Consider the following 24199-nt stretch of genomic DNA (forward strand, 5'->3'; position numbering starts at 1 on the left):
CCGTGCGGCACACTCCGCATAGAAAAGGAGCGCTTCACTCCCATGTGACGTTGCAGACCAGACAAGCTGCGTTTGCTTTGATTTGCGATGTTGTAGCTAGCTACCACTCCGTCAAACTGAGGAGCCAACACAGTAAGCAGTAGGTAATGTGATGCTCAGCTTCACTCATCTGTTGATTTCAACCATATTTCAATATAGCCAACCCAAGTCGAACTTAGCGTGTTTGCCGTGCGTTACCTTGAGGTGAAGACGTTGCAACCGCTAACGTAAGAAAGCTAACGTTAGCTTACCCAAAGCCTGGACGTTAGGCGCCACTTCCGTCAGACTGAAACGCTCATTACAAGATTTCGCTGCTATTAAAGTTGCTAAACAGGAGACGGTTGATAATACAAACACATCAGAAGGCAGTTGAACTTCTCAGGGACGGAGTAGGATGTTTCACACCGATGTCAAGTAGCAGAAATACGACTTAAGCCGATGGGTTGCAGCTAGCTATGTGACTTTTAACGCTGAACTCAATACAGACCATAGGAATTGCAGTGGCGCTAACTTCTCGACGGTTGGGGTGCTATGCAGCAGCTCTGCTCTCAGTGCTGCTACAGGTGGCCAAATGATGTAGTGCAACAACACCGCGATTTAAGTGCATAGACAAGAGATACTCAACTCGCTGTCCAGGGGCCACTTTTGCAAAATGACAGGTGGCTAGGGGCCAGGTGCAGAAGCCGTTCACAGGGCAGGTTTACGCAGGGGCGTGTTTAGGATTTGAGGACATCCGGGGCTTTGCCTGGACTCCTGTCGGGGGCCAGGGGGATCCTCCTCCAGCACTTTATTAATAAACAAGCTCTCTTTATGCCCCCTGGTATGCTAGTTATGTTAAAAGTGAAAAAGAAATTCCCATTTTCAATCAACTTATTTTTTATTGTGAATTAGAAAATGGTTGCTGGCCAGATTTGACTCACTCGTCATCACCGCCAGTACTCGGGTGGGTAGGCAATGAAATAAAATACACCCAATGTTATATTATATTGTTGTATTATATCAAAGTAAGTTGTGTTTTGTTACCTTACTGAAGTGTCACATCAATGCGAAATCTCCCCAACGGTTGCTGAGTTTAATAACTGCCCTCTGATGTATCTCACATCCATCCATCCATTTTCATCCACTTATCCGGGGCCGGGTCACGGGGGCAGCAGGCCAAGCAAAGCACCCCAGACTTCCCTCTCCCCAGCAACGCTTTCCAGTTCACTCCTGGGGAACCCAAAAGTGTTCTCAGGGCAGATGAGATATGTAATCCCTCTACCGTTCTTTGGGTCTGCCCTGGGGCCTTTTACCCATGGGACGTGCCCGAAACTCCTAAGCTGACCCCTTTTGACACGAAGGAGGAGCGGTTCTACTCTGAGCTCCCTCTGGATGTCCGAGCTCCTTACCCTATCTCTAAGGCTGAGCCCAGCCACCCAACGGAGGAAACTCATTTCGCTCACTTGTATCCGCGATCTCATTCTTTCGGTCACTACCCAGAGCTCATAACCATAGGTGAGGGTTTGGACTTAGATGGACCAGTTGACCGCATCACTGTAGAAGCCGCACCAAACCGCCGATCCATCTCAGGACCCCGAGATACTTGAACTCCCTCTCTTGAGGCAGTAACTCTCTCCTAACCTGAAGGGGGCAAGCCAGCGGTTTCCATTTATTACAGTTATATTAATATTGTTCTTTGAGCAAGCTTAGTTTCTTTTATTCTAGCTACATTTGCTCTATATGAGAACTATAGTGGGGCAACCAGCTGAACAAGTGATACACCTGTTGACTCAAAATGTGGCCAAATTACCTGCAACTAACTAAACATTAGTTTTTGTGCTATTGTTCATGGTTAGCTAAATCATAATGTAACTGGTCATATGCCTATTAAAATACTGCTACTGACATATGTCCTAATTTTAATGGATTTCAAGTCAGCAGGTCTTACACCAAAGCTATAGTTGGAGCAATACTGTTACTGACACTATGGTCCACACCACCTAGTACACACACACCCTCCTCTTACATGCATGTTCAGAGTAAGGGCTGCAGCTTCAACAGTGACATCAGTTTGTTTTTCCACAGATAAATGTCTTCTCCAGCTCAAGCGGACGATGATGAGGTGGAAGAAGTGGAGTTTGTATCAGTAAGTCACGAGTACAATTTATTTAACAGAAATTTGCCTACTCTTAGTCTCTTCTTGACTAACTGTGTAAAATCTTAAACTTAGATAATCAGACTGAATTGTTAAAATGAATAAACCCCCCTTTTACATCATGCAGTTTTTGCAGATGTATTTGAGTCTTAGGAATGTGGGTGTGTTTTATAACACTAAATATCATGGTGTCTTCCACTTGCTTCAGGAGGGCCCACTCCGACCAGTAGTGGACTGTATTGATCTGCTGAGTGATAGTGAGGATGAGGGCTGTTCATCACTGGCAGGCACAGTAAGTTGCTGTAAAGAATATTTTTTTCATATTAGATATTGTCTTACCAGAGATTTCTGAAATTGTTGTATGTTTTATTCACCTGTAGATTGAGGATAAAATCAGCCGTCATAAAGCGCATGTCACATCTACACTGGACAGACTTGCACACCAGGTGGCCCTCGAGAAAAAGGAGAGATCAGATAAATGCAGAGCGTTCAAGGTATGGATGCTTCAGAATGATATGAGCTGTTATAAGTTGTTGCTTGTTAGACCGTGAAATAGCTATTACATATTTAATCTATATTAGACCATTGTCTGCAGTTGGTTTCATCATCTTGCATTGAAAAGCACAATGACTCACACAGAATGGCATTGAAAAGCAAAAAAATGTTGTAATGTATGCTATAAGGTTTCCACATTCAAATTTGATGTAATCAGTGCTGAGATATTCTCTCAGTGTATCCATCCAAATCTGCGACATCATCACTGGCAAAGGAAAGAGGCCACTGCCTTAAGCAGTCTGAGGGATCTACCTTGAATTACAACTGCTATATTATCAATACGTAATATTTTATTCATAAACTACTCTGCAAATAACGTGTTTGTATTCTTAACAGGTCCTTATCTATTTTTGCATGCAGCTTCAGTGAAACCAAAACCACACAAACAAGGATATAACCGCTGCTTTTTGTTTTTGTTTGTTTATTTGTTTCATTTTTAGAGTAAATGTGACTTTAAATGCACAGTAGAATTGTTTTGTGTGGTATATTGGTACAAGGGGTCAAATAAGGTCAGTTGTCTTAGCAATGGTGCCACCTTGTGGGCAGAAGGCATAGAAAACAAATAACTGTGACAACCTGCAGCACTAGAATAAATACAGGGGTGTATTCACTCCATACAGGATCATACAGTTTGCGACAGTGTCTGTAGGTTTTTCTGACATCTCTTACATAAGGCAAGTGTGAAACAGATGGAGAATATAGTGCCTTACAGTACATCTCTTTATGTCTCTCTTTCAGGAGAAGCAAATACTACAAAGAGCTCATGGACAACAGGAGCTTGCTTTCAGTTCTACAAATGGAATTAACCAGGAAGCAAAACACTGTGTAGACATGTGGTTAAAGATGCCAGGTATATTATTGATCTCTCACTTGTAAATATGTCAGTGTTGGAGGTGATTCAAGCCAGTTAACAACTTTAAAAGCACGGTTCTGTCATGTCATCCTTTCACAGTGATGCTACATGTTGTGTCAACTTATCATACTGTACCTTTGTTTTTATGTAGGTCCTAAACCTGGAGTGATCAATGCTGGTTTTGGAAGAAGACACAGACCTGCTTCTTTCCCTCCAAATATTTCAACTAGACACACCTGTCCAGTGATCAACTGTGGTCGAGTTTATGACAATGCGTCCCTCCTCGATGGCCATTTAAAAAGGTAATCCTTTTCTCTTCATCTCAGTGTAGGTGTAATACTTATTTAACCATTTCCCTGAGTATGAATATTGCATATTTTGCAATAACATGTCTCGTGTAGGTTTGATCACTCCCCTTGTGACCCCACCATCAACCTTAAAGGATGCCCATCTGAGCTCTTTGCCTGTGTTGCCTGTGGTCAGCATTTTCAGACTGAAGAAGCGTGGAGGAAACATGTGAAATCTAAGGTTTGTGCATTTTGTGACTGTGCTATGACAAACTATTGATTGACAGTAGTGCACTAATCAATTTGAGAAGATACATGTTTTGAATGATGTTCTTTTGATCACCAGGTGTCCTCATCTACTGCCGATGGTCACAGCATCAATCAGAACTATCAGCGGATTGTGTGTTTTGCCTGTCCTGCCTGCTACTTCCTCTTCAACCTCAGAGATGAGTGTCTTCAGCACATGTCGGCCAAAAACCACTTCACAGAGTCACTCGCCATGACTGGTAAGGTTTATTCAACATCTTTATTTTCTATACATCCTCATTTAGATCTCTTACATTCAAATCTCAAATGTTTCTTGTCAGTTTAAGCTTTATTTTACACAAGATCATCTTAAAAGAAGCACGTAAGAAATATGATATGAGCAAGTAATATGTACCCTTTACTTTCTCCTGTTTAAGAACCCAGAGGAAGAGCGCTGCCAGTTCCCATCTCACAATACGTTAAGAATCGTCTCATCACTTTGTGCAAGGATGCAACGTTCAGTGTCCGGTGCTCTTTATGCCACAAAGTGCTGGTGTCACATCAGGCAGCTCAAGCTCACTTTAAGTAAGTTAAACTGTGATTAGGGATGTCACAATACTGGAAATTCAGTAGTCGATACCAGTACCAGTGAAATTCCATAGTTGTCCATACCCAATTCAGTACCACGCAAATGTATTAATGTCTTTTGATATTACCTTTTGTTGACACAGATTTTGTTCAGATGTTTTGTTGAACTGATTTTTCCTTTCTTTTTCCCAGTGTGCACTGCAGACAGGGCTGTGCGGTGGCAAAGGCAGATAAAACTGTAGTGCAGGTGATGAAACAGCTGCAGGTGCGAGGGCAGTGCTCCCTCTGCTGCGAAATCTTCTTCAGCCAAGCTGAAATTGAGAAACACAAAGAATCGACCCAGCATGATGTGGAGGTCAACCAAACAATGGAGAAAGCCCTGCTTCAATACTGCAGGTTTAGTGAAATTCAACACACCCAGAGGGATAGAGAGGCGCGGAGGAAAAGACAATCCGCTGGCCTTGAAGCTCCTTTTCAAAAAAGACACAAGAAGGGGAGTGATGGTGAGGAATTTCCAGCCAAACAGAGGAGACAGAGTGTGAATGGTAGCCTCAGCAGAAATTCGGTAACGGCATGGTTCTGCGAGTGTGGCATACAGTTCTCAGAGGAGACTGCAGCTAGTAAGCATCTCTTGGCTGCGAACCAAATTTTCCATCAGTGTGGCGTGTGCGGCAAACACATGGGAGAGTCCTCAATTACCCGCCTGCATATGAGTCGCTTCCACGGGGGAGCTCATCTCTCCAACTTCCTCTTCTACTGCCGCAAGTGCAAAGTGGAAATGCCTCGGTATGAAGATATCCTGTCACACGTATCAGACACTCACAGCGGCCACACCTTCTTCGCCGAGCAGGAAGTGCCAGAGGAGCTCACCACAGTCATTGATGCCAAGCCGTCCACCAGCACAGAAGTCACCCTGCATTCATCCTCCAAGTCCAGAGTCCAGCAGAACACAGTAGAGACGTCCTCTGTAAAAGCAGAGCAGACTTGGATGTGTCGTATGTGTGAGGACATCTTTGACTCCGAACAGGCCGTCCGCAAACACTGCAGTGATGTGAGCAGTCACAGCTTTCAGAGATTCATCTGTGGACACTGCCCGCAGAAGTTCTTTAAAGAGTCCACTGTACGCAGACACTGTATGAACGAGCATGACGGGCAGATACAGAGCTCCCACTTCTGCGGCCTCTGCGACAGCATGCAGTTTGAAACCGAGGGCGAGTTCTTGGAGCACTATAAGAGTCTTCACAGTAAGGACTACTACTGTATGGATGATGCTGAAGTCGTTCAGCCTGCTGTCACTGAAAGCACCAGCGAGCCTACATGCCCATGCATGGGTCCAGAAAAGAGCAACAAGGAAATGAAAGCTACGTATACACAATGCATGAGGAATCTGTCCGCTGAGGGAAAATGTCAGTATGTGTGCGCTCCTTGTGACGTATCTGTGCCCTCCTACGCACAGATGAAGACTCACATCCACACAAAGCATGCAGCCTTGAACCTGGACAAGACCTTTAATGTAGAATGTAAAGCTTGCCAGGAGAGTTTTATGGGTGTACCAAGTTTCCATAAACACTATCACTCCCTGCACTGTACATTGGAGCCTTGCATGAGCTCCAGGACCTGCAGGAAAGACATGATAGCAGAACCCACCAATGTAAAAGTGCTCAATGCTGTGGAGATCAGAGCAGACACCACTGGTAAATCAGTTACAATTTTTTTTAATATTTATTAACTATTTTTGCGTGCAGCATTTAATCCTGTTTTCATATTGTCATTTCAGAGATCAAAGATGAAACACTGGTGACGTTATTGGAGATGGATCAGGCCAACAAAGAGAGTGAAGCATGTGAAAGTAGGCTGGTAACAATGCATTACCACCGTGTCACTCATGCAATATAAACAAATAGGTAGCAAGCAAATGCACAGCGTAGCTTACTTTAACATATATACAGAATATTATTATTACACTTTATTTGACTTTTTGTTCTTTTAAATAACTTTATTTAAATAGATTTAAAAAGCTAGAAATGGTGTCCATCATGAAACTCAAATATCTGTAATTTCATCTAATAGGCATATGGCTCAGCTACTGATATAAGACAGGCATACTGTATTACATCTGAAGGTGAAGATTGTGAATATATGTGTAATGCCTTTTTTTTATAAAAAAAAATAGTGTTTGGATATCTTAATTCAGTGATTGTCATACTTTTTACACCGAGTACCACCTCACAAAATATTAAGCTCTCCAAGTACCACCACTGTGGGGCGGCTGTGAGGTGGTCGTCCACCAATCATCATCCACCAATTGAAAGATCAGCGGTTCGATCCCCGACTCCTCCAGTCTGCATGTTGCAGTATCCTTGAGCAAGATACTGAACTCCAAATTGCTCCCAATGGCTGTTCCATCGGTGTGTGAGTGTGTGAAAAACTGAGTAGCAGGTGGCACCTTGTATGGTAGCCTCAGCCACCAGTGTGTGTGTGTGAATGGGTGAATGTGATTCATAGTGTAAAAAGCGCTTTGAGTGGTCAGATGACTAGACAGGCGCTATACAAATGCAGGTCCATGTACCATCCATTTACCATTACTGTGACCAACATTATAATACAGTAGTGTAGGCAAACTATTCAGCCACAGGAGACAGATGTATTCCTAGTCACAAGATTATTTATTGTTGACTGTTGTCAGCTAGAGCCAAACTGCGTAAAGGATGAGCACTATAACTACCACGTACATTCTTCCACGAAACTCATCAGTTTCTGTGGCAACTTAATTGACACTGCTTACGTAGCCAGTAGCTCATGACCTCAGTTGATTGTCATCCACTTCAGTTTCAACAGGGCTGCTTGAAATATTCCCCTCCTGATCTACATTTCACTTTCTAATAGTTTGGTTAATAGCCATTCAACCATTTATTTTACCTTCCCTTACTATCATGCAATCAAAGCTTAGCTTATAACTAATTATGGATATATTTGCACGCTATGTTCATGAACATGACTACATAGCAGGCTATTATCAAAACAGAAATATTACTGAAAAGGCAAAACTTATTTTAAATTGTTTCATATTTCTAAGTTTAAAAGCATTTTCATTTGAGTTGTTGTAGTTTTTGATAGCATCATATTTACTTAAATGAATGTTTTACTGTTTTTTTAATATTTTGGAGATTCCTCTGTATCACTAAAGGGGGCTTGTGTACCACCATTATGGGAACCAGTGTCTTCATACTTATTTTCATATATCAGCTGCTCATATATATTGTGCTCTGTCACAGATGAATCAGATGATGAGATGAACCATGAACCATCTTTGAGTGCAGAGGAAAGAGAGTCAGCAGGTATGTGTTTATATGGCTGATACAGAGACAGTTAAACTCTAGTAAAAATCTAATATGTGTTGAGTACTTGTTATGGTTGCTCTGCTGTTTACAAATTTGAAATATGTGATAAGTCAGGGTACAATGATCTGAAATGGGCTAGTCGAGGATAAACTGAAGACAATAAGTTTAATCGAACATTTGGGGCTTTGCCTACTGGCTGTCCTAAGAGTTAGAACAAAACACGGTTAGGCACCGTTTTGCCACCATGCAACACAGACCTGGAATAAATTTTAAAATAAAATAAAAATAAATAAATATTTATTATTCCAAATAATATTAGACAAGCCCTGAGTCTGACCAACTTTAAGTCAAAAGTCAAAGCTAAAAACTTTCCTCCTCTACGCTACGCACTCTACTCTATAGTGGCTTAAAACTTAGCTCAGCTTAGCTTTTAAGCAGCCTTCATTTTACTGGATTGATAGGTTTGTCCTTATCTTTTGTATCTGTTGTCTGCACACTTAATTATAAGCCTTTTATCTTAACTGTATTATCATTACTCTGTACAGCACTGCAGATGAATTGTGCTATATACTTACTGTTGTCTTGCCTTGCCTAGTCTTTGCAGTGACAACATGTTTACATGAATGTGGAACTTAATGAGGATATACATTTAACAACTCAATATGTAAGTGTGATTGAAAATGTTGAGAAAGTGCTTTATAAGATCAGTCAGTCCCTGCAGCGTATGTTTTGGGGATATAGTGTAACTTTGATCCTTCTATTTGTTTTGTTTTATTTTCTCACAGAGTTGGAAGAAGCTCTTAAAAGAAGTCTTGTGGAGTTCTAAGGACGTGATCTGATTCGGTTTTTGTGATGCAATGTCAACTGAGATGTTTTGTACCAGGTATTTGTGTTCAGAATATATTGAATAAACAGTTGCTATTCTAAGTTTTCTGAGCTTTTAATCATTTTTATAAATGTATCAGTATGTGAATACATAATAAATATAATAAAATAAACATAGGGCATTCCCATAACAGGGAACCACTCAGTTGGTAGGAGGTTGGTTGTGGCTGTGGATTTATTTCCTCTGCTTTGAAGAGCCAACACTTTGGTGTGTTGACACATGTGCTATAGATGGCATCGATGACACTGCAAAATGCCGAGGCTGAACTTGTGACCACACTGCTCACTGAATCTCCAACTGCAGTCTGTTGTCATTGCAGACTTGAAATGCATGTATTGTAGGCACTGTAAGGAACAGGGACAACCTTTGTATGTCGTTGAAGTGCTGTCATGTAGATCCAGATTTTTTGGTGATAGGGTATTAGACCACTCCTCTGAAACAGGGCTGTCAAACTCATTTTAGTTCACACAGCCTAGTTTGATCTCAAATGGGCCAGACCAGTAAAACAAGCCCTTCAATTTTTTCCCTTCAGTGTAAAGTTCATTCTGAAAATGTTCATCCATTTACAAAACAAATGATGAACAGCCTGTGATATCCTCAGAAAAATATGAACAAAGTCAACAGTATGTCTCAGTTTTTCCACATTCAGTCAGTCTACTACTCACTGTCATTACAAGAGACTTTTTAAAATAATTTTCCACTGAAGTCAGCTGTTGAAGCAGCAGATGAAGTCATCCTCTGCCTTATAAACCATTTAGACTGAAGTTTTGTCAGTGCCTCAGCAGCAGGTTTTTAAGATAGTCTGATACAGATTTCTTTTGTACTGAAGCCTCTGGTTGACAATATTTTGCACAATGTTCAGTGTCTTTAAATCTGACCACAGTGAGGTATTCATTGTTATTTCAGAGAGCTGTGGTCTGGTCGGGGTGGAGAAGCCTCTGAGGCAGCATTTTACATTAAGTATCTACTCACTGTTTAAACCTGGCTCCTCTTAGCCTTCAGAAGTTCATCGATATTAAAATTCATCCAGTGGGACCCTTTGGCGGGCCTGTTCTGGCCTCCAGGTCGTATGTTTGACCCCCCTGCTCTAAAAGATAAAGTGGAAGTGTTTAAGCGCAGCTGCAATTCTGGCAACAGCTCTTTGGGCTCTATTAGTTTCCTCATGTTGTCTCCAAAATCATTAGAACATCTCTGACAGATTCCTTTTATAGTGAGTTCACACTACAAACTGGCAGTCAGATGTATTTTGGGTTGCTGCCTTTGTAACTGGTACATACATTTAAAAGAAAAAAAGGTTTTGCTATTCCATGTCTTCTTACTCACTTGTCTGTTTTTAATTTGTGATTGTTGCTAGTTTAATTATAGATCAACTGGAAAATGGAGGACACTCCAATGTACTAAAATAGTTTGAGATAGTGACAGATGGGAAACAGCGAATGTTTATGCACTCATGGAACAAGTTACTTGGGACTGGAGCCTCCTGGTTGTAGAATTTGGCAGCTACCATCTAACAACAGCTTCAGAGGTGAAGTTTCCTCTAAGACTGAATGTGATGAGGGAAGCCCTGCAATTCTCATTTAGATGGGAAGACTACAGAGCCTTCAGCAAGTTGTGTTGAACATGGCAACCAATTAAATTACTGAAATCAACAGGCCTACATTAGGGACAGGCGTTTATATGGGAAAGGCCTTTAATTCCTTTCATGCAAAACTGTTGCTCAGCAAAGATGGGAAATACAATCAAATTATTTATTTAAACCTGTATGAATATTACTTGTACAAAAATTAGGCTTCAGATAATATATCAATAATGAATCATTCATTTGATCTAGCTCCGACAGGCAGGGCTTTAGAGAGAGTTACAGCACTCAAGGATTACAGCACCAGGCATACCGACACACCACCACTTTATCCTCTTAAAACAACTCTCACAAAACCATTTTGATTCTCTCGATCTGAGGACCCTTATGGACTAAAGGAATATGAATAACTTGCAGGGTAATCAAGGAATGGACACATAATTTGAAGTAGCCAACAACATGGTTTTATACATAGAAAAAAAATGAACTGCTTTGCAGCCAGACCAGGCGTCTAATTGAAACAGTCATTTATTGTCAAATGTCAAAAAATTTAACCACACCAGGCTAGCAAAAGGGACTGGGCTTTTAATTGAAGTTTTACAGTATACATAAAATATACAGTCTTTTATAATATTCTAGTCACTAATGGAAGTAAATATAACTGAAATGTTTCACAAGTAGATTTAAGTGTTATTTAGGTGCAAGTGTTTTGCGGCATGAAAGACTAACTTCCTGACACATCAACCCAGATTAACACTCGGATTTGAACAGGTGCACATAGCTGCATACCGCATTGTGTCATGTAGCTCTTGTGTCAGGTGCCTTTGCCCTGCCATTTGTGTTTGCTCTTTTATCTTATTTGCCAGTTATGTTAAAAATTAACCACTTAAAATACAAAACAGGTCCACTCTAAACCAGGGATCTCAAAAAGTTGTAATAAGTACCTATTTTCTGATGCCTTGTGCTTAAAAAACATCAGCTACTGATATTTGTTATAAAGAAATGGCAAAGTTTTACTTAAATTTTAATACAGCTTAATCCAAGTACTTCTGCGACCAGCTGGAGCTCCTCAGGGACCTGTAGGGGGTCCTCGCACCCGACATTGAGAACCAGTGTTCTGGTCTCCTCGGGAAGCTTCTGTGAGGAGTGAGTGAAGGAAGTCGCAGCCCATGTTAGGAAATCTTCTCCCTGAGGCTCTGCTGCAGTCAACCGGACAGCTCAGGGTGGTGATCGCGCACGGGATCTCTCTCCGAGACGAATCATAATAATAATAACGATAATAATAATAATAATAATAATAATAATAGTACTAATAATTTACCATCATGGCTCAGGCTAAAATACAAGCGAAAATGAACGAGGCTACGTGCAGCAAGTTCAGCAGGACGCTGTCCATGGCAGATCGCGCCGGACAACTCCTGGAAAGTTTGGATCAGCTGGAAATGAGGTAAGAGGCCCACCATGTGCATTATACAGGCATGGCACTACTGTGGTGCTGCGCACATTATGTGTTACAGAAATATTATTGGAGGCAGCCGATCACATCTAATTCAATTACAATATGTAGGTATTGTATTCATATAGTACTTTACCATCTGGATATATTATGATACTCAAATCATTATAATAGTCCTATGTTTTTACACTAGTTTGTTATTTTTCATGTGAAAGGATGTGGTTTTGAATGGATGGTTGTGGTCATGTCCTGTTGTCTCTGTCAGAGTGGAGGCTCTCCGCGAGACAGCATCGGCCATGGAGCAGGAAAGGGAGAGCATCCTGGAAATGATCCAGTCCATTCAGAATGGCCAGGAACTGAGAAACATCAGCGCCGGTGAGTCACAAGTTTACTGTGAATTTAAGGCTGACATTACAGAAAAAAACTATTACAGAGTCAGATCCACCCTGTTTGACTGTGTAGTACTCAGTAATGTGTCAGTAATCCACGTGTTTCTGCAGCTGCTTTGGTTTCACTGTAACATTGTGATCCAGTGAGGTTATGTTTTGAATGCTGCTTTGTAGTTGGGTGGTGTCATTCAAGAACATCAGGGAACTCAGTAGGGAGGCAACATGATAGTTATTGCACCCCACCCGAGTTCATGGAGTTTATTTTCCTCCTATATTTTACATTATAGAATACAAAAGTTATTTACATTCAAATGATCAGTATGTCCTCATTTAAAAGAAAATGGTGCTAAACAGTGACCAAAGATGGTTCTTTGGCATATAATCACAGGAAAGGTGCTAAACGATGCATTTGTCAATAGGACCATGAAAGGTTCCATAAAGTAGGCACCCATAAAATTACATTTTTGAGCCTAGTGGGCCCTATATGATGCCAGATGATACCACTTAGGAGTCAGTATACTTTTAAAAGACTCTTTTACTTGAAATGTGAATGATTACTAGTCATTTCTTATGAACTATTGGCTTAAAAGTTCTAATCGAAAAGCTCGCTGACAAACACGTCACCTTTGAGAACTGGGATATCTGTGCACATGGAGGCTAAAGGGTTGAGAGTCTGTGCTCTGATGTGTTATCCTCAGGAAATGCAGTGTTTGTAGGCTATTTTTATGTAGCGTTTTCATTCTTTTTTTCCCTAGAAAAATAAACTAGGCTGAAGAATTGGCAGGGAGCCACAAAAGAAAATACAGGGCCTTAAAAGGTTCTCTACAGGTTCTTCAGTTTAGTTTAGTTTAGTTTAGTTTAGTTTACTGGGGAAATAACCAGTGGAGAACCTCTAAAGAACAAGACAAGGGCTTATGGTTATCTGCTGGCTCTTTAGTTTAGTTTAGTTTAGTTTAGCTTAGTTTCGTGAGGAAAGAGCCAGTGGAGAAACTCTCAAGAACATTACGGGGGGCTTAAAAGGTTCTGTACTGGTTCCCTTTTGGTCATGCACATGTGTCCTCACATGACCAACCTGAAGAACCTTTTTCAAAATGTCTGTAAAGGCCAGTGAGACTGTTAGGACTATAAATACCCTGTACAGTCTCATGTCCTCAACCAGCAGAACCCTCGCTAGAGACTTAACTGTCCGACAGTAGGTGAGCTAGTTCCCTACCCAGGACGTCCCTATCGAGGATGGTTTCTGCGTTGTGCTAACTAGCCGCACTCTCTGCCCTTTAGCTCCGCTAACAGATATTTGTTTAGCCCCACTAACAAATTATTCAGCTATTTCCACACCTGTCTAGCATTAGCTAACGGACAACTCGCTCATTTAGCCCGCTAGCTTGCGAGGTGGAATGGCCTCAGAGGAAAAGAAAAGAGGCTCTCCTGGCAGGTCTAGCAACAAAACAGGGAAAGCCAAATACCACCCATGCCCTTAAGTTAAGTTAAGTTAAGTTAAGTGTAGTTTAGTTTAGTTAAGTCTAGTTTACTAAAGAAAGAGCCAGTGTAGAATCTCTCAAGAACAATATGGGGGCTTTAAAGGTCCTTTACTGGTTGTTTAGTTTAGTTTGGTAGGGAAAGAACAGTGGAGAACCTCCAAAAAATAATACAGAGACTTAAAAGGTTCTTTACTGGTTCTTCAAGTTTAGTTTAGTTTAGTATAGTTTAGTAGTGAAAGAACCAGTGGAGAACCTCTAAAGAACAATCCAGGGGCTTAAAAGGTTCTCTACTAGTTCTTCGGTTTGGTTTAGTTTAGTTTGGTGAGGAAAGTGCCACTGATGGACCTCTCAAGAACAATACGGGGGCTTAAAAGGTCCTTTACTGGTTCTTTAGTTTAGTTTACTTTAGTTTGGTGAGAAAAGAACCAGTGGAGCACATCTAAAGAACCATACAAGGGCTTAAAAATTTCTTTGTGTGGCAGTTGTGCTATAGCATCATGCTATAGAACAGATGAGAAACCAACATTTTCCTCTGTGTACATCAGTACAGTATTCTGGTACAATCCAGTGCAGTAACCTTGCTGTAAATACCACCACTGTGAACCTTAAAATCAGTTTTGTGGAAACTATAGTTTTGCACTGTTGTATTGCTATATTGCATTATATTGAAGGGTGGAGGAGGGAGGAGGCTGCAGCACAATTGAAATTCCACACACATGAGAAAAGGGCAATAATTTGAAACCAGAATCTCTGTGCCCTGAGGTGACACTGAGCTAATGCGCTACCCCTTGCATTACATCGTATAGGTGATCTTATTGTGACCACCACTGTATAGCCAGTGTTCTCTGAAGATGCAGCACTGATTTCTTTCTTGTGTTGTATTTTCTAGGGGAGAGAGAGGAGTTAAATTTGACTGCAAACCGTCTGATGGGCCGGACGCTGGCTGTGGAGGTCTGTGTTAACACAATCAGAAACTCCCAGCAGGAGGAGGCTCTAAACAAGGCCACAGCTCTCATCGATGAAATAGTGAAAAAGTTACTGGATGACATGGAGAGCGGCCGGCAGCGGCTCCTGGCCCTGCACGCGGCCTGTGTGACAGAGGCCCCGCCCGTCCCCATCGACCAGAAGTTTCAGGCCATAGTGATCAGCTGTGCTCTGGAGGACCAGAAGAAGATCAAGCGGAGGCTGGAGACTTTGTTGAGGAACACTGAAAATGCTGAAAAGAACATCAAGATTATGGATCACCAAAAAGTGGAGATCCCAAAAGCCAACGGCTGTAAATAAGACCCATCACCAAAACATGTCTTAAATACCACTAACCTCACCAAGAACTGTTCGTGTACTAACTTTTAGAGGGACTCTAAACGTAGCAGCAAGTCCAGGTCTTCTGGGGAAATTACATTAATGCTGAACCTTTGGGCCAAAAATACAAAGCACAACTGAACCAGAAGGAATGTTACAGTGATTTCTGGACATAATCAAGTTGTACCTTTAGATTACTATCATATCCCTACTAAATATTATTTTTTAAAATGTGTATTCCCACTTCACAATGTGTGCTCACATGTGCACTGAGGAAAAGATTCAATTGCATAGTGCACCGTTGCAGGTTTGGTCACAGTTTCTTGTTAAATCCAGTGCTTGACATACAGTGAACCCAGTGATGAAGTATCTTTTCCTTTTATTGTCCCACTTCTTAAAATAGACACTCTGTAATGTTTTTGGATGTGCATACACTACCTCTTTGTGTGAAGGCGACACTGATCACATTAAGCTGTAGATTGTAGTTCACATTTTGCACAAAGCAGTTTTGGTGTCAGATTATGTGTAATTTACATTAATAAAAAAAACATAAAATAAGTCCTCTGACAAGGGTGGCCTTTTGTTGTCATGTGAACACAAATACAGTAGATGAAGCAGCTACATTTATTTATTGGGGGGGGGGGGTCCTTCAAGCTGTCTTAATTAATATCTGAAACTGTTGTTAGAGCAACAAGTCTTAAACCTGAACTTGCAAAATGGCAGGCTTATAAACAGTTTGTTGGATCATGAACCACATGCTACATAAAGTAGTTTTTAAATACAAGTGTCTTGCTTCCTTTATAATTAAAGTGTTGTAATTTTAGAAGAGAATATGCAGCTTATTGAGGAATCTTTACTTTTTTATCACAACTTAAGTTACCTTAAGTTAACTTAAGTTACCTATACTTATACATGATCAAATATAAACAAAATAAAGGTCTGTAGATAAAAAAGAGGCAATGCAAATGTAGCTGAAATACTGTGAGCAAAAATACATACATGCAGCCAAAAGATTCTGTTTAAAAGAACAATGGAGCCAGAACAGCATTTAATTTGACACTAGAATTAAAATTTGTCATTTGAACACTAAAACTTATAAAAGGTCTAGTGTGCAGGATATAGTGGCATCTAGTGGCTCCCAACACACCTACCTTATTATCTATAATCAGTCTGCAGTCAAGCAATCATGTTAATGTTGATCATGTTTTCAAAGCTCTACACATTTTGCCTTTATTCCAGAATAAGAGTGCAGTGTAATTTGATTGTACTGGCAGAGGAATATTGTCATTTGAAATTACACACTGGATGCCCAAGAAAAAAAAAGTAAAGTTTTATTTATATCAGATTACCATCAACTCCCCCCCCAAACATAACATCAGGTGCACAGCAGTGTGGCACGCTTAAAGTTAAAGTGATATATTTTTTATTGTTAAAAAAAAAATCCAACAATGAGTGTTGTTTTTGTCAGAGTGAGAGCATACATACGGTTTGTCTATCTAAATGTGTGAAATTGATTTGTGAAGAAGCAGTGTAACAGTAAGACACAGAGATCATTACAACACCTGAGTGACAGCACATAAGTATGGTTAGTTTTTACTTAACGGTTCTCTTAAGATTACATGCCATCGTCAAGATAAAGTGCGCTAAATCCATTCAGTCAAAAAAGCAAAAAAGGCAAAGTGAACACAATGTTACAAATAAAAGAAAGCTTAGGGAAATAATTATGTACAGATTTACTGTGCAGGCAATTAAAACAAACAGCAAGAGGAGGGACTGAAATGCTTACTGGTGGTCAGAGGGGGAGAATGTAAACAAAGACAAGGCATTATGGCGTTGCAGCCGTGGCTGCACATTCACCGATGTGGAAAAAAGGCTTGCATGCATTACAGTTATGCCACTTTTTTTTCTTTTTTACAAAACAGCACGGTTTACAGACAACCTAATGAGAGAGCTTGAAATGTGACATAATCTTCGTACCAATGGTAGAATTGGAACATAGTTTAAGCACCTGTTGGGATTTTCACAACAGTCCCATCTTTAACATCTCAAAAATAAAGTTCATTTAAAACAGATCTGAGATAAGTTGTAAAACTTTTTAAAAGGACAAAATGCATGCACATGTATTCCCAGATGCCCCGTGTTTTCTAAATGCATGTAAAATACTATTAATATGGAAATGTTGATAATTTTGTTGTGCTTAGTAAACCGGTGTCTTCATAAGATTTGGGGGGGGGAAGAAAATAAAAGGCATGGTGCAGACAAGGCAGTGACACAGTTCACAGATATGTACTGAGTATTGAGCATTCATTTGGGAGATCTGTTTTGGAGGGCCCTCAAATAGTGAGGAGAAACTGAATCTTCTTGCATATTCAGGCACACACAAGCAAAATGTCCCACCCTGAAGGTCAGCTTTTTGTACGTTCAGAGAGCTGGGGTTCACATTCCGCTCAAAACTCCGTATCATGAGGTCACTCATTACTGAGCAGTGAGCTTTTCAACTTTCTAGTCCCACTCCTCCTCCTTTTTTTAACCCATCAAAAAGGAGCAGAATAATATTTACAAAGTAGAAATTGATTAGATACTACAGAAGCAAAACCAAGAAATAAAATCCAAAATCTTGTACCACGTTTAGTGTTTGAAATGTTAGAAATAAAGTGAAACGTGAAAACATAGATACTGATATTTGCTTACTCTGGAAAAGCTGTACCAAAGTTAAAGAAAAGCATTTACATATGTAAAATGTAAACAACTGCAATTAAAAACATAACGCTATAACTGACTTTGACTTCAACTCGTGTTTTACATCACAAAGTCTGAAACTTTGTGAAAGTCCCGATTAGCAAATCTGTAAATAAGCGTGTGAGCAGACATATAGAGGAATATTTTGTGTCGATAGTTATTCATATTTGGTTATAGATAAAAGCACATTCTATTCATTTCATGTTACATCCATCATCACTGCAGTGTTACGTTCAGAAAGAGGAAATTTGGCACTATGTCAACACTTTAGTGAAAATATCACCCAACACTGTTTTGATTCGTACAAAAATACTTCTGCACAGAGAATTAACTGTGGATTCGATAGTGTTTTGTCCACAATAAAAGTTTGAACCATATTGTGCTGACAGCTGGTACTTTTTTTTGTACCCTACAATACACGCAAACATATTGCACAGTTGAAATGTCAAACACAGGAAGGGGAGACTGTCGAAATCATAAAGAGGAGTTTTCATAGATCAGGAGTGCAACCTTTGCTGCTTTGACGACAGGATTGTATGTCGAGTCGTATCTAAATAACAAACAGGTACTGTAGCTGCTGCTGTTACTGAAGGCAGCCACAAGGATACAAAGATACAAAGGTTTGTGCGCAGATCATTGCCGGAGAGCCGAGGCTGAATTGAGGGAAATTCAGCCATCAGTGTGGGGAGAAAACTTACAGATTAAACGTCAGGTTATTAAAGTAGTATGGAGTTGTGTTTCCCAGTCTGTTTAGGCTTTGGTCTCTAAATGTGGCTACCTCAACAAAGTAAAAATAATGACCAATTTTAGTCTCAGAAACAATAGTGAGTCACTAAAACTAAATTATTCTTATCTAGAGTACACTGCAGCTTCCAAAAGGATTTTTACTCTTCTTGGTCCTTTGTTTGTTAGGTCGCAAAGTGATGACTTCTCTGCCGTTGCTGGAGCTCTGGTTGCAGACGTTACTACTCGTGGTATTAAAAACACCTTGGGAAAAACACAATATATCAGTAATGTCACCCTACTGACAAAATAAAACTTAAAGTGTAACATAAAAAATGATAAACAGCAAGACTCCTCACCTATTTTATTGCTTGTTGTGTGGAGCACCTCTGTCTCTTCTGCCGTTTGCTGTTTGAGTCTCTGGAGATACTTCTCAGCTAAGTACTTAAAAACTAAAAAGAGAGAACCAGCAGAAATGTTACAATACTAACATCCAGAATGAGACTGTTTCAGTTGCATTAGACAAGTTGTCCAAATTTTCAGTAACCCACCCTCGTTGACATTGAGGTCCTCTTTTACTGAAGCTCGGTAAAATCTCAGCTTGAGCCTTTTAGCCAAACCTTCTGCCTCCTCGCTGCAATTGAGATAAAGAAAATACAATTCAGACTCAGTACTATTTGTCTTTAAAGGTATACTACGCAGGATTAAAAAAATGAGACAAATGCAAAAGAAATCCCTCTTAATCATCACTTTTTATCCACTAGAATAGTGTGGCGGTGTATTTATCTGCAGAGACTCTGCCCTCTGCCTGTATCTTCTCATTTTGCTATGTTTGTTTATGTGTGTAGCTACCAGCCAATGCCAGCAGATTTTCTAAAAAGGTAACGAGTCACAGCGTGCATCCAAGAGAAAACTGTGAAAAATGCCTGCAGACACAGCTACAAAAAACAAAAAACAAATATAGCCTTTGAAATACTGAGCAGACAAAGTTTGTTCCAAAACAAGAGCGAATCTGAAGTTGGCTTTCATTTTCACTGGTGAGCGCTGAAGGTTAGGATGAGGAGTGACACAGACTTGGCTTGTTTTCTGTGGGATGGGTAGGTGCCAACGGTTAGCTTAGTTAGCTTTCTAAAATATCTGGTTTCTGTTATAACAAAGCAGTGTATGTAAAAGCAGTGTATTAGTGAGGAGGGGCCACGTTTGAATGTTGTGTTGTGTTTAGTGACCAACATTTACTGCAAAGTATACCTTTAACATTCAATGGATTACTGTTACTGTGTGATTTTTGCAACAACAAAAAAAAAAGACACATCTACTTACTTTTTTATAACGGTTTCTTCCAGAAGGTCAATTTTGTTTTGCACAAGAACTGTGGGAATGTCTCCGACCTCCGCCTCCACCTTCTCCCTCCAACTGTCGATAGCCTGAAACGACTCCCTGTCTGTGGTAGAGAAGACTAGCACACACGCTTGGGCCCCTAGAATGTAAAACAACACAGAAACAATTCATGTTTTCAAGTTGGTCATTCTTTAAAAAAATGACTTTGACCTAATATATAGTTCATCCTCCACCTTGAGGATAGAAAACATTGGGTCAACGTTAGAGCAACCCTACTGGAGATTCATTTTTAGTTCAAAGACATGTTTACAGTGCAACATGTGCAGTGCATGTGCTCTGGTTAAAAGCCACGCTGCCAGTGGAGCGTAAAATCTGTGAAGAATCTAAACTTAACTTCAGCGGTCAGGGAGGTCAGCGAGCCAGAGGAGCAGTGTTATATTTGTCATGGTGGAGGGGTCTTACCACGGTAGTAGGCCTTGGTAATAGCGTCAAACTCCTCCTGCCCAGCAGTGTCCCACAGCATTAGCCGCACCTCCTCGTCATTTACACTAAAACAAAGAGAAGGCAGTGATGATGAAATATAGGCTATGATTGATAGAGGAATGTAAACATCTGTGAAACAAGCTGCTTACACTATCTGCCTTTCCAGGAAGTCAACTCCGATAGTCTTTTTGTAGTCCTTAGTGAAGATGCCCTTGCAGTACCGTTGGATCATACTGGACTTGCCAACAGCTCCATTGCCGACCACGACCACCTTGATGGCCACTTCCATGTCCTCCTCCAACATGGTGGCAACCTTTGGCTGGTTTACTCAGTTCCACTCTGTCTGGGTAGTTTCAGTGACGTGACACGGACACATATACCACCTGGAAGTGTAAAATAAGCAAAACATTATTGTATGACATATGTTTGGAGAAGTAAAAGGCATCCAGCAGAAACAGCAGGAAACTAACTGTAGATTGTATTCCAATGTAAGCTCTCTTTACTCAATAAATCAATATGGATTTCTGTTTATTATCATCAGAGGAACAGTTACAATGAAACTACTCCCTTGTATCTACTTACTTTAGCTTTTATTAGACACCAAACTGAACCAATTTGAGACACCAAACTGATTAATCCATGTGTGAGATGTGTGCTTCTACTAAACTTTGCTCCGATTTGCCAACAAAAAAATAAAAATAGTTCCTTTCCATTAATATGATTTATAATAACTGATATAACTGAAAGTAGTCAGCTTTTATATGATGACATATTAGCACACAAATCAGTGGATCTGGCAATAATATGAAACATAATTTTCCATTTATCTTTTTGTACACATATGAAAACTCTGAAGTATTTAATTTAAATTTTATGTAGCCTGCCAAATTCTAAATTTATTACTATCAGCACTACAGTTTACGACAACAACTGCACTGTTGAGGGACTGCACTCTAGTAGACGGTTTTATATGCACAATGACTGGAGTTGTCCTTTTAACCATGTGTGCTCGCGTCGGACTAACCGTTGTAAATTTTTACAAGGATCGTGTTTGCAGCGACTGTGCAATGTGTTTATTCTTCCATTAGCAGTGAGAGCAGCAGACTCCGCATAGCAACTGGGTCGTCCACAGTTGTATGCATGTAGCTGCTGGGTGCAATGCTAAACAACATATTGTGGGAAAGCTGTTCCCAGTGGATACTGACAACCTACTGTGTGACTGTGGTGTCCAACAGCCTGTCTGGATTTGAGTCACAATATGTATTGCAGTCAACGATATTATTCATCAACTATAATTGAGCTGTGTGACGCAGCAGTTGTTGGAACAGGTGGGCAAAGAGCGGCTTAAAATAAACAGCGTGCTCTTGTTTTTATAGACTTTTTGATATGAAATCTTTTAATTAGTTTACAGCAAAATATACATTCGGGCTTTGATTTAATCTCTGCAATCTCTTATATATATCTAACTCATGTTATGACTCAAGACCCCCTTCTTTCTTTCCAGTTTGATTCACAAGCCAAGTTACACATTTGCAATTCTCTCCTCTCTCTGTGTAATAATGTCTACATGCATTACTGAAATTTGTTACAGAGTGACAGAAATGGAGTCAAAGGCTGGCTATGTACTCTGGCTGCTATTTTGTGTCACCACCTCTACACACACACACACACACACACACACACACACATATATGATGTTAACATCAATAATAGGAGTGGGCAGGTAATAAGTAATGATCAATTACTGTCTATCACGTTTTATATCTTGAATATTCTACTCAAAGTGTAGTTCAATCTGAAAATTTAAAATTAAGACATCAACCTTCTCCTACAATCATTTCTAAAATACCTGAGATTGGCAGCCGAAAATGAGAGTTCCAGTGTGACACCCCAATACCATCAACACCAGTATGATAAACACCAATCAGACATTTAAACAACTGATTTTCTGTATCAGCACAAACAGCTATCCTGTGTATATTGTGGGTCTTCCAGTTATTATATTTTTCTATCTACGATGAGATACTGTTGTCAAAAATATTGATATATCAATACATATCGATTCTGAGTATTTAAAACTGTGTCGATACTCAATTTTTTGCGGTACTGATACATTGGTCTGGTACCAGCTGCACTTTCTCCTCTCTCTTGTTAGTGTTAACCTCAGTTATTCTGCTGTTCTCTGCTATTGGCCAAGAAAAGAATAGTTGTTGTCATGTTATAGCTTTGCTTTATTTAGCTTTTTATAAAGAATTTCAAACTATATGCCCTGAATGTCAATTTTTCCCTGTGATGTTAAAAATAGTATTGAATATCAATGGTTTTTTAGATATTGTATCAAAGTTAGAAATCCCAGTATGGTGACAACACTACAATGAGACAATTTTCCCTTTGATGCTACACATATTAAAACATGACAGACAATCTGAAATGCACTCCTGTATTTTAGATAGCAGGTTATCCTATGCATTACAATGCACATATAAATGAGCTCTGATAAGTATGTAGAAGACAACCCACCTCCCCTCCTGGACTGTGAGTCATCTTCACAGACTCATCGTTGCTTTCCCCCAGGCCTCAAGGTGGGGCACCGTTAAGAGACAATGTTACAGAGAATAAAACTATTATAATGCTATAAGATGTAGTACTTATTTCTGTTGAGACTTGCTGTGGCTGCAGGTGGTATTTCCAAAGTCTGTGAGGGGAATTAAGTATTAAGTCAACTTTTTATTCTGCTTTAACATCCTCAAATCACAGTGCCTTGCCTTGGTCAAGATAGGACCTGTTGAATAGCTGGCAGGAAGGTCTCCAGGTACCAAGCAGCTGCTGGTGTAGCCCGTTAGAGATGACTGAAAGGCTGACTGACTGTGCCGGTGAGGAAAGATGTAAAGCTAGCAGACCCACAGAGTGAGCAATGTCTTACCTGTAAACTCACGTTTCAGATCATCCAGTGTCCGCCAACATGAGCTAACCCACATTCACATATCTCCAGCCTGCCTGTGCTCTTCTCTGTGGCAGGAGGAGACGCCAGTGACTCCGGTGCTAAGGTTACCTAGCTAAGGTTAGCCACTTTTCCCAGAGAAAAGAGCCCTCTGCTCCGCCCGTTAATGATGCCAAGCTAATGACTACTCGTACCTAATGCTCTCTGCATCAAAACGTCGGGTAAAGTTTAACTAACGTCGACAACTGAGTAAAATCTGTGACATTTACTAGATGAAAGCGCATTGCTTTCTATCCGCAAGCCTTCGTTCCAGCTAACTACGTTGCGCATGAGAGTAACTAGCCAGCCAGGCAACTGGCTAGCTCGCTAATGTTTGTTGCTAAGCAGCAGGAGAGTCTTCTTCTTCTTCTATTTCTGTTTGGTTTGTGGCGGTGTTGAGGTATCGCATTACCGCCACCAACTGGTATACTGTGATAATGATAAAAAATAAAATGTCAATACTGTGTACATTGCTTTCCAGAGAAACTGATGTAAAGGTATAAAATGTGCATATTTTCAGTAATAATAATAATGATACTACTACTACTACTACTACTAATAATAATAATAATAATAATAAGTAAGGCTTTATTAATCCCAGCAGTTTAAGAGTCAGAAGCAGGTAAAACATGTGATTACGTCATAAAAAATGACAAAACAGATAATAAAATAAAATAAAATTAAATTAAATAAAATTAAATTTAAATTATATTAAATCTAAATACATATACACCCTTCTCCTATACAGATACTGTATGTCCATGATTGATAGTAGCACAGGGTAACTGAAATACACTCATGGT

General features: G+C 40.1%; 3 protein-coding genes across 8 annotated transcripts; 2 read left to right on the plus strand and 1 right to left on the minus strand.

The window, feature by feature from the left end:
- Positions 1 to 30: 30 nt before the first annotated feature.
- znf451 (zinc finger protein 451) lies at positions 31 to 8970 on the plus strand. Of its 3 annotated transcripts, XM_049600775.1 has the most exons (14): positions 31 to 143; positions 2104 to 2164; positions 2382 to 2465; positions 2554 to 2667; positions 3467 to 3578; positions 3733 to 3883; positions 3983 to 4109; positions 4215 to 4374; positions 4552 to 4699; positions 4895 to 6396; positions 6480 to 6551; positions 7978 to 8040; positions 8639 to 8707; positions 8829 to 8970. In XM_049600775.1, the coding sequence occupies exons 2-13, from the start codon at positions 2108 to 2110 to the stop codon at positions 8677 to 8679; spliced, it is 2631 nt and encodes an 876-aa protein (XP_049456732.1). In that variant the 5' UTR covers positions 31 to 143; positions 2104 to 2107; the 3' UTR covers positions 8680 to 8707; positions 8829 to 8970. The 3 variants fall into 3 exon arrangements, with proteins under 3 accessions (XP_049456732.1, XP_049456731.1, XP_049456733.1); XM_049600774.1 differs by lacking the exon at positions 8639 to 8707; XM_049600776.1 differs by lacking the exon at positions 8639 to 8707 and having other exon boundaries at positions 42 to 139.
- Positions 8971 to 11464: 2494 nt separating this feature from the next.
- On the plus strand, positions 11465 to 15691 carry bag2 (BCL2 associated athanogene 2). Its single transcript, XM_049601083.1, has 3 exons — positions 11465 to 11955; positions 12230 to 12339; positions 14721 to 15691. Exons 1-3 carry the CDS (start codon positions 11834 to 11836, stop codon positions 15113 to 15115), a joined length of 627 nt encoding a protein of 208 aa, XP_049457040.1. The 5' UTR covers positions 11465 to 11833; the 3' UTR covers positions 15116 to 15691.
- A 756-nt stretch (positions 15692 to 16447) lies between these two features.
- rab23 (RAB23, member RAS oncogene family) lies at positions 16448 to 23743 on the minus strand. Of its 4 annotated transcripts, XM_049600782.1 has the most exons (8): positions 23340 to 23743; positions 22937 to 22992; positions 20566 to 20799; positions 20396 to 20481; positions 19916 to 20072; positions 19147 to 19229; positions 18955 to 19047; positions 16448 to 18859 (listed from the first exon to the last, which is right to left on the minus strand). In XM_049600782.1, the coding sequence occupies exons 3-8, from the start codon at positions 20718 to 20720 to the stop codon at positions 18726 to 18728; spliced, it is 708 nt and encodes a 235-aa protein (XP_049456739.1). In that variant the 5' UTR covers positions 20721 to 20799; positions 22937 to 22992; positions 23340 to 23743; the 3' UTR covers positions 16448 to 18725. The 4 variants fall into 4 exon arrangements, with proteins under 4 accessions (XP_049456739.1, XP_049456741.1, XP_049456740.1 ...); XM_049600784.1 differs by lacking the exon at positions 22937 to 22992 and having other exon boundaries at positions 20566 to 20755; XM_049600783.1 differs by lacking the exon at positions 22937 to 22992 and having other exon boundaries at positions 20566 to 20759.
- Between the last annotated feature and the right edge of the window lie 456 nt (positions 23744 to 24199).

The sequence above is a fragment of the Epinephelus fuscoguttatus genome, linkage group LG16, assembly GCF_011397635.1.
Source record: "Epinephelus fuscoguttatus linkage group LG16, E.fuscoguttatus.final_Chr_v1".
Classification (NCBI taxonomy): domain Eukaryota; kingdom Metazoa; phylum Chordata; class Actinopteri; order Perciformes; family Serranidae; genus Epinephelus; species Epinephelus fuscoguttatus.